This window comes from Stomoxys calcitrans, chromosome 4, assembly GCF_963082655.1.
Source record: "Stomoxys calcitrans chromosome 4, idStoCalc2.1, whole genome shotgun sequence".
In the NCBI taxonomy this organism is placed as follows: domain Eukaryota; kingdom Metazoa; phylum Arthropoda; class Insecta; order Diptera; family Muscidae; genus Stomoxys; species Stomoxys calcitrans.
The window spans coordinates 79,343,935-79,353,805 of NC_081555.1; the positions used below are offsets into that span (position 1 = coordinate 79,343,935).

General features: G+C 41.1%; 1 protein-coding gene and 1 long non-coding RNA gene across 2 annotated transcripts; one reads left to right on the forward strand and one right to left on the reverse strand.

Moving 5' to 3' along the window:
- Positions 1 to 349: 349 nt before the first annotated feature.
- Positions 350 to 5,611, reverse strand: LOC131996967 (uncharacterized). Its single transcript, XM_059367177.1, has one exon. It carries the CDS (start codon positions 5,609 to 5,611, stop codon positions 350 to 352), a length of 5,262 nt encoding a protein of 1,753 aa, XP_059223160.1.
- Positions 5,612 to 8,108: 2,497 nt separating this feature from the next.
- On the forward strand, positions 8,109 to 9,315 carry LOC106087578 (uncharacterized). Its single transcript, XR_009398070.1, has 2 exons — positions 8,109 to 8,488; positions 8,560 to 9,315. It is a non-coding gene; the product is annotated as an uncharacterized LOC106087578 (long non-coding RNA).
- Positions 9,316 to 9,871: the final 556 nt, after the last annotated feature.

Genomic DNA, 9,871 nt, shown 5'->3' on the forward strand with positions numbered 1-9,871 from the left:
CCTGGGATGTAGATGGAGTAAAGAATGGTGTTTTTGATGACAGTATCGACACCCAGTTGTGGTAAAACATCTCCCTTGAGAGTGGGTGTGAGCTAGGCAGTTCTTACAGTACCCATACATATCCACAACCTGGAGGCGCTTGGTGGTATTCATCTCTAGGAATCTCTTACACTTACGTAATGCATGGGGGTGTCTGCATACTCTACACACATATGATCGGTTTCCTTTCGTCGATGAGTGATTTGGTTTTGGATGGTCACGCATATTGAGCTAAGATAAATCATAATCGATTATGTTGTCGGCATGTTGTATATTTTTAAAGTAAATAGGCATGTGAACGAAAAGGGAATCAGGAAGATGGATCGCTGTTTATAACCACGAGTTTGGTAATTGGTCTTGTAATAGTGCCTTTCTCTGTTAAAAGGTCGGCTACACGGACGCGACCATCATTGCCAGGATGAACTTTTATGACTCTTCCTAATCGCCAGGCGTTAGGTGGCATATTTTCTTCTTTTACTACGACCAACATATTCTCACTTAAGTTTTCGGAGGGCTTTTTCCACTTATTTCGTTTATGTAACTCTTTGAGGTACTCCTCTTTCCAACGAGTACAAAAGTGTTGGTGAATAACTTTCAAACGCTGCCATCTATTGATAAGTGACCTAGGAGATTCCTGAATATTTGGATCTATTGGCGTTAAGATAGGAGCCCCTATCAAGAAATGACCCGGAGTAAGTGCGGAAAGAATGGATGGATCTTCGGATAGAGGACATAATGGGCGGGAGTTTAAGCAAGCCTCGATTCTGGAGAGTAATGTTTGAAATTCTTCAAATGTATGCTTGAAATTCCCAGCCATTTTACGAAAGTGGGACTTGAAACTTTTTACCCCAGCTTCCCATAGTCCCCCCATGTGCGGGGCTCCAGGTGGAATAAAATGCCATGAAATATTCTGATGGGCATAGTTGGACTCGACAGCTTGCTGGGTGGTCAGGAAGAAATTCTTGGCAATAACTTTCGAGGCACCCACGAAATTGGTACCGTTATCAGAATGGATGTGGAGAGGACAACCTCTTCTGGAAACAAATCTGTCAAATGCAGCTAGGAACGTATTAGTGGATAGATCTGATGTTCCTTCGAGGTGAATTGCTTTCGTAGAAAAGCATACGAACAAGCAAGCGTACCCTTTAGTAATGCGGCAGGATCGGCCGGCATAATACTTTATGTCAAAGGGTCCTGCAAAATCCACCCCTGTGTGGGTGAATGGTCTAGAAAATTCGGATCTTTCGGGGGGCAATGCGGACATTATTTGCTCCTGAAGTCTGTGCTTGTACACAATGCATGGCTTACACTTATTGATCGTAGTCTTTATCAAGTTCTTAGCTCTTACAATCCAGAATTGTGAACGAATAAGCCTAAGGACTAGTTGATTACCTCCGTGAATCGAAATCTCATGAATGAATTTCACCAACAACCGAGAGTATTGACAATTATACGGAAGGATGATTGGGTGTTTCTCGTCATAGGACAAAGCTGGAGATGAGACAAGTCTACCGCTTATTCTTATGATGCCCTCCACATCAAGGAATGGATTCAAATTCAAAATGGAACTTCCAGAAGGAATCTGTTTCTTAGAAGATAGGGCTAGATATTCGTTTGGGAAAAAGGCCTTCTGCGTCATCAAAATAAGTCGATTTCGAACTAGTTTAACCTCGGAAGTGTATATGTTCTTGTCCTTTCGGTTGAAACTAGACCTAAAATTTGGATGAGTGCGGTAGAAAAAACGATAAACATATGCCATAACTCGGACTGCCCTTGCAAATGAGGAAAATCTTTCGAGGACATCTTCAAATTGGCTGAAGTAGGAAAAATGCACTTGCACACTCTTTCTTTCGATTTCAATCGTGTCCTTCGGATAATCTTCAAGAGTTGGCCAGCTCTCCCCAGGGTCACTCAACCATGGAGGACCATGCCACCACATCTGGTTGGTCGCAATCTCCTCTGGGTGGGCACCGCGGCTTGCCAAGTCAGCAGGATTGTGCTCTGACCTCACATGATACCAGTTTGATGGGCTCACGACCTGAGTGATCTTCGATACTCTGTTGGCTACAAATGTAGACCAACAACTTGGAGGTTTTGCCAGCCACGACAAAACAATCGTCGAATCGGTCCAGCAGAAAATTGTATAATTCTGAATCGGTAGCTCTGGAATCAAATGATCCAGCATTTCTGATAAAAGTGTAGCCCCACATAGCTCGAGTCTAGGAATTGAGATAGACTTCAGTGGTGCCACCTTAGTTTTACATGAAACTAAATGGACGAAATTGGACTGGCCATCACTTATACGGACATAGATAGCAGCAGCGTACGCCTTTTCCGAAGCGTCACTGAAACCATGGAACTGAACGGTACACTGTGGACTAAAACCGACCCATCTTGGAACCTGTATGTTATTAATAGAGGGATAGGCGTGCTGAAACGACTTCCATCTAGGTAATGACTCTGGAGAAATCTCGTCATCCCATTTGGTACCTTCAGCCCAAATGTTCTGCATTATCAGTTTGGCCGTCACAACACATGGAGCAAGCCAGCCGGCCGGATCAAAAAGCCTGGAGATCTGTGAAAGCACTTCCCTCTTTGTATACCTGCAGTTGCTAGGAAATGGCGTTGCAGTAAAGAAGAATGCATCCAATGATGCATTCCAACGTATCCCTAACGTCTTCGTTGTAGAGCGATTATCGAACTCAAGGAAATCTTCATAAAGAAGCTGATCAGATGGAAGATCTGAGAGGATTTCTCTCGAATTAGAGGTCCATTTTCTCATAGAGAACCCCGCCGATTGCAAAGCCTTCATTAACTGGATTCTGGAGTCAATAGCGTCCTGAATACTGTGGGCACCCGCCAAAGCGTCGTCAACATACATGGAATTTCGTAGGATTTCAGACCCAAGTGGGTATAATGAACGTATATCGTCTGCCAATTGCCTAATAGTTCGAATTGCCAAAAAAGGGGCGCAATTGACCCCAAAGGTCACAGTATTGAGTTCGAACTCTCGAATATGCCCATCAGGATTCTGCCGAAATAGTATACGTTGATATGGTCGTTGCTCGGGAGTGACCAAAATCTGTCTATACATTTTCGTTATGTCTCCATTAAAGACGTAGCGATAAAATCTCCACCGCAGTATAAGCACGACGAGGTCCTGTTGCAGCACAGGACCAGCGTGTAAAACCTCGTTCAAACTAGAACCTCTAGATGTAGGAGAAGAAGCATTGAAGACTACCCGGACCTTCGTAGTCGTACTATCCGGTTTCACTACGGCGTGATGTGGCAGATAATAATGTCTGGAACAATCAGATTCGTCTCGGGGAAATACCTCAGTCATATGCCCTAAGGAAATGTAATCTAAAAGGACTTTGTCATACTCTGCCTTGAAGTGTGGATTTCGAATAAGCCGGGCTTCATTCCGATGAAACTGTGCCAAGGCACTATTTCTGGAAGGACCCAAAACTGTCTCCCTTTGGAACTCTTCCCTGAACGGAAGGGTTACTATATACCTCCCTTCGCAGTTCCTTTTAGTCGTTGCAACGTACAAATCCTCGCAAAATTGATCGGCAGGGGATAGGAATGTCTTTCGAGGAAGGTCCTCCACCTCCCAGAAACGTGAAATCTCCTCATTTAAGGAGATTTCGCAAAAATAGGAAACAATCTTGGATATGTGTTTGGGTTCCGCAGGAACTGGTCCTGTAAGGATCCATCCAAACACTGTTTCCTGTGCCAATAATGAACCGCAAATTCCATGCCTTACGCCAGGAAGCATAATGAAGGGGAATATATCACCTCCTATCAAAATATCAATCTTCGAGCTCTCATAGAACCTAGGATCAGCCAACGGAATATCTGGCAAGTCGGAAATTGATTCAGGGTCAATAGTTCTTGACGGAAGCCTCCCTGACAAATGAGGTACGACAAGTGCCGCCGCAGTGAATCGAAAACTCTCATCTTTACTCGAACCTAATACGAATGAACATTCCCTTTGGACGGAAGCGGAAGTAGTATTGTTCAATCCTAAAATCTCAGCACAGGCCCGTTTGAACGGGAGTTTCAGGTTATGGAACAGTTTCTCAGAAACAAAGGTGCCCTCAGATCCTGAATCCACTAAAGCCCTAGCAAGGTACTGCAAACCATTGTGGCACACCGTGACCAAAGCTGTGCCAAGAAGAACGGCCTTAGACTGGCTGGAAAAGCAGCTCTGTATAATTCCACCTCCGGTGTTAGTGGACTGTATATGGACTGCATTGGTATTGTTCGGAGATGGCGAAGGATTGGAAGCAATATTCGAGTTGGATTGGGTAGGAATTGTAGAATCTTGTTCCCGATGAAGTAGCGTATTGTGGCGTTTGCCACATTTGTAACAGGAAAACTTGCTTGAGCAATTTTTCACGGAGTGCACTTTAGAGAAGCAATTGAGGCAGAGATTGTTTCTCTTTATCTCATTCAATCTCTGATTCTGAGTCATCTCCAGAAATTTAGGACATTTCCGAATCACGTGGCTTTCACCTGTGCACAGTCGACAGTTCGACAGTGTCACCTTATTCTGAAACGTCTTAATGGCTTTGTTACCATCTTTCGGATTGGACTTATCGGACACTTGCCTTGGACTGGAGCAAGCTGACTCCTTTCTGCGGATCTCCGATACAGATTCAAGTGTTCGGTGACGATTCGTCAAAAACAAATCAAAATCAGACCATCTTGGTATCACCGTCTTATCAAGAAGAGATTGCTCCCAGAGCGTAAGAGTAACATCTGGGAGCCGATTAGAACATATAAAGACAAAAATAGGGTCCCAACTCTCAACATCTATAGCATAGAGCTTCAACAAAGAAATGCAACCATTGATATCTCTTTGCAAATTCTTCAGGGCAGTACCCGTTTCGGTCTGAATCAAAGGTAAATTGAAGAGAGTCTTTAGTTGGATATTCACTAAGACTCTTTTGTTCTCGTATCGGGCACACAGGTTCTTCCAAGCAATAGAAAAGTTCTCGTTAGTCAAAGGCACCTTTTTTACGATGTCATTTGGCTCCCCTTTCGTTCGTTGATTGAGATGGAACAATCTTTCAACTGGGGTGAGCCTTGGGTTCTTAATACATATAGCGGTGAACATATCTCGGAAGGTAGGCCAAGCTGGATAATCACCGCCGAAGACTGGGACCTCACAGGGTGGAAGCTTAAAACCTGGTTGTTGAATTGGAATTGAAGTGGGATCGGTGCGAGGAGCGGGCATCTCCTGAAGCAATTCTCCTAAGTGCGCAACACAGCGACAGTATGTATCAAAAGCATTCCTAAATTTGAACTTCACGGTCTCTATCTCGGAAGCGATATCTTCGTTTCCTTTAGATGTCTTAGCATCAGTCTGAGCCTCCTCGACAGCCTCAATTTCGAAGTCGGAAAGGCACTCTTCATATGAGGCCCTTAATCTTTCCCAGATATCTTTGACTTCGTCTTTATGGGTCTCAATGACAAACCTAGACGTTAATTGGGTCCGCTTATCATTCAAATTTGCCTCAAATTCGACCAGTCTATCTGAAAGTCGTATAAATCTATCCAAAGACATGGTGGCAATAAGGACCGATGTGATATGGGCGCGAGATTAATATGGGCTAGACTGGTGGGTCAAGAATTTAGAGTACCGCAAAAACCCTCCTATCAAAGCATAGAAAGAAGGACAAAAATCGTAATATATATGACCCAAGAGCCCAATAGAAAAATATCTATTAGAGACCGGGAGACAAAAATATCCTGTCCGAAAACATAGACCTCCCAATGAGACCCTTTTCGAAGAAACTAAATGCAAAACTTCGATATGTACCACAACCAAAAAAACCTTTCTAGAATTCGATCCAAATGAGTTCCTAAAACCCAAATAATTTCATTTAACTTAATTCAATTTAGTATCAGCATTTACTTAATGTGAAACAAATACTGGTATCTGGACATCCGAGGAAATTGAACTTACGTATATCAACAGCTCATAATATCGCTACGAATTTCTAGACAAAGAACCACTGTAGAATACACGCCAGGCCTATGTAAAGTCATGACGTCATAAGACAGCTGATACAAGAAATTTATATTCAAAGTTCAATGACCCCGAAATGGATGAGAGAATGAAGGCGCAGTGAAAAACAAAACAAAAACGAAGACTCTCTGTATGTGGGTTGAGGTATGGCTTGAAATTCCACTCAAGAGAATGAGAGCTCCGATTACAAACAACCTCACGGCAGTTCACAACGGTGATGGGATTAAGATATTGTTGGGACTTCCAAGCCTGTGTTGGAACTATTACTTCGGAAAGTACTCATCTCGAATAGTAAATAGCATTCCCGTCTATTGCAATACCAATTGTCACAAAGAGATGTTATAGAAAAGATATAAAGCAGCAATCGTATGGAATCTATGTCACAGTGATATGTGCCTGCACTAGTAATACCGATCAGAAGTGGTGTCATCAAACAATTGTACCCCTGTGGTACGAGTTGTCCGCACTGACATATAGTTTCTACTGAAGTAATGAGTGGAAGCAAGACCACTGCCAAGCAAAAGAAATCAATTGGGACGATAAATCCAAAGAGAGTTATTCTCTTATTTCTCCTACTCTCGAGAATATGAAACACAATGAAATTGATTCCAATATAAAATAGAAGTGCACGTCTAATATGGAGCGGGGAGTAGGTGAGATGGGAGTATGGTGCTAAGTACAAAGGAGTAGAGGGGAGGATGGGAGCTGGTGTGCTGTTGCTACAGGAAATTTAGAAACTACTGAGATGGCGGGATGAGAACGATTACAATAAAAATGCAAGCAAATGGATTGATATCAAGATTTGGGGGAGGGGAGAAAGTCATGGAACATATAAAAAGCTGAAAAAAAATACAACATTCATGCATACATATGCTGCATATTACAGTGCACAATGTTTTTCGCATTGGCTACTGACTAAAAATACAAACTCTGGCATCACGTGTAGAAAAATAAGCCCACCGTATTTACACACTTTTAATTGCTTCGGCAAACAATAATTACATATTTCAGTAGGTCTCTGCCGTCCTGAACTGTTATAAACAAGAAACTCACCAGGCAATTCGACATTAACCTATTAGTTTTCAACCAGCCTTCTATTCTTCTACCGTGAACACTGTTTTGTGGACTTAATCTGTTCTTGATGGCACGTGGCGGAAATGACTTATAGTTTATTCAGTGCATTCAAAAAACACGTCGTTCTCTCTCCTTTTGTAGTCACAGCCTTTTTAAATAGATATAATTCCTTTCTTTTCTACATAAATATAATTTCCCAAAGCACATGTGACGTATTTCGCCCTTTCTTAACTAAGCACATGGACTTCCAAACTCACTCTATCACACTTGTTATATGAATGACTAGGGACACAAAAAAGCAAAGTTAACCAACCTGTTTTCTTCCAATGCTGTTGAGTTGAAACGGCGGAATTGAAATCCCAGAGAGTCCTCCAAATATGTACGCAGGTTTGTGTATCTGGTTCGACTGGACCAAAAAATGATTGTGTATACAAAATTGGAATCGATCTGCAGGAGATATAGGAACGTCTCATGAGCCAATCACAAAGTCCAAGAATTGTTGTTGGTGATAGACTTTATGGTCTCCGCAAGAAGTAGTGGAGAGTGTATTTCCAAGTATTATATAGGAAGAAAACCAATGGAGTAAAAACAAACAAGTGAGGATGGAATTCAAAACTTTGGATTTATTTACAAAGTTGGATCTTACCAGCGCAAAGATTACAAGCGAAAAGAGACAGTTGCCTTGTAAAGTTTTGCGGAAGTCTAATTATGACAAGTATGGTTTTAAAGCAAAATGCATTTAGTTAGATTGGCAAATCTAACTAAACGTCAAGTTATTGGTATTTGGGAGTTTTGTGTATTAATATTAGGGGTTGACACATAGGTAGGGAAAATGCAGGGTTTATGTTCATTGTAACATAAACAACCGTAATAAGGGTCTATATTTCTAATCGTGTTTTTACACACTAGAAGACTATAATGCAAATTTCAGATCAATACCTATATTAGAAATATTTTTGTCGCACCTTCCCATACAGCCGAGACCACTTTGCACTATTGGCATACACCTAAGACAGAAATCGGCTTGTCGTTGGTGACACAGTTCCAAATATATTCCGCCTCATCCCAGTGGGAATTGCATGAAAAATGTTTACACTACATGACCAAAATAAGGTCAACATTCGCCGTTATCTGGCTAAAGAACAATAAGGCAGTAGGACCCAATGGATTACCACATTGGTTATTTAAAAATCAGATAATTTCGACCACACTGTCTAGTATACATTGCCATGGGCACAAGACATATCATCACAGTGGAATGCTCATCAGAATTCTGTTCATAGCATATAAGACATAATCAAGTTACTGTTTAAGTGTTTCGGCATGGCTATAGAACTGGTAATCGAAAAGAACCAAATCATATATCTAAACCTATTAAAGATATTTGTCTTCTATCACAACCGCTCTAGAATTTTCATTAACATTTATCCTGCGTGTATTTATCAATGTATATAAAAGCCTTAAGGGCATAACGAAAGAATCCTTAACGACACACATATGGATTGAATGTCAGGATACAACGTGGAAGTTGTTGCAAAACATGAGAGAAAATATTTTTATTATAATTTTTTAGAGTCTGTTCCGGATAAAGCCGAAGGTGGTGAAGGCGGTAAGTTGAAAATAACAGCAGTATATAATACGATTTTGTTTCTTTTTTCTTCTTACTCTTCCCTATGCCATCGAACGTTTGTGTTTTTCGAATTTTTCTTGCAGAGATTCTCTTTTTCAAAATTTTGATTTGGTAAACGTAAGTGTAACGACACGACCAATGTACATTTACGTATGGAAATCTGAAACGGAATTGACATGACATATCCCAGACGTATTGCATGGGGAATATTAAAATACAATATGGCAGCAGCAATGCAAGACTGAAAGGGCCAGAAAGACTCATGGCGAAAATCGGTAAGAAACGCATAAAATTGTATCATCAACGCACCATACGGACACAAATGCATATGTATAAGGAAATGACTATTCAAAAAAATATGTCATTGTAAGAATATGGTTTGTGAGACTTGTAACTTTCTCTTAAAGAAATGCAATGCCCAACCAAAAGCATGAAAATAATCACATGATGAATACCCAAGATTAAATTGACTTTTAATGGAAGGAAAGAAAATTATTGGAAATAAAAATTTGATATCGAAGTTGTGGTACTGAAATTTCTGTTTGATTTAATATGGTACTTTGCTTGGTGCTTATGACGACGACCTACTTTCAGTTCGGACATTCCAGGAGATTATCGAGATTCCTTTTATATAATCTTCAGAGTTTTTCTATTAAGTAATATGTTTTTTTTCCCAAGTGATGGGCGACGGACCCGACGCCTCAAACTATATTTTTAAAGTTCTCTGGTGATAGCACGGGGAGGTTTGTGTCTACAGTTAAGATGAAGGTAGACCAATATAAGCCTGTTGTTTGCCATTCTCTTATTAAAAACTATAGGTAAGTAAAGGCAAAACGTACACACTGGCGGTATGCATTGACATCGAGGGGGCGTTTAACAATTAGCGGACCGTCACTCTGATCCAATGCTTAGACCAGTACAGACTGGATAAACCATATGCTAAGGAACAGGTGGATAAATTGTGTGTCCCATGGCATAAATATAAGGTATTGTAGAAAATGGTTGGGGGCATTTTATCGGCACTCCTATTGGTGACCACCATAAATGACCTATTAGGGATGCTGACTGAGGAGGGATTTGAACCCGTCTGC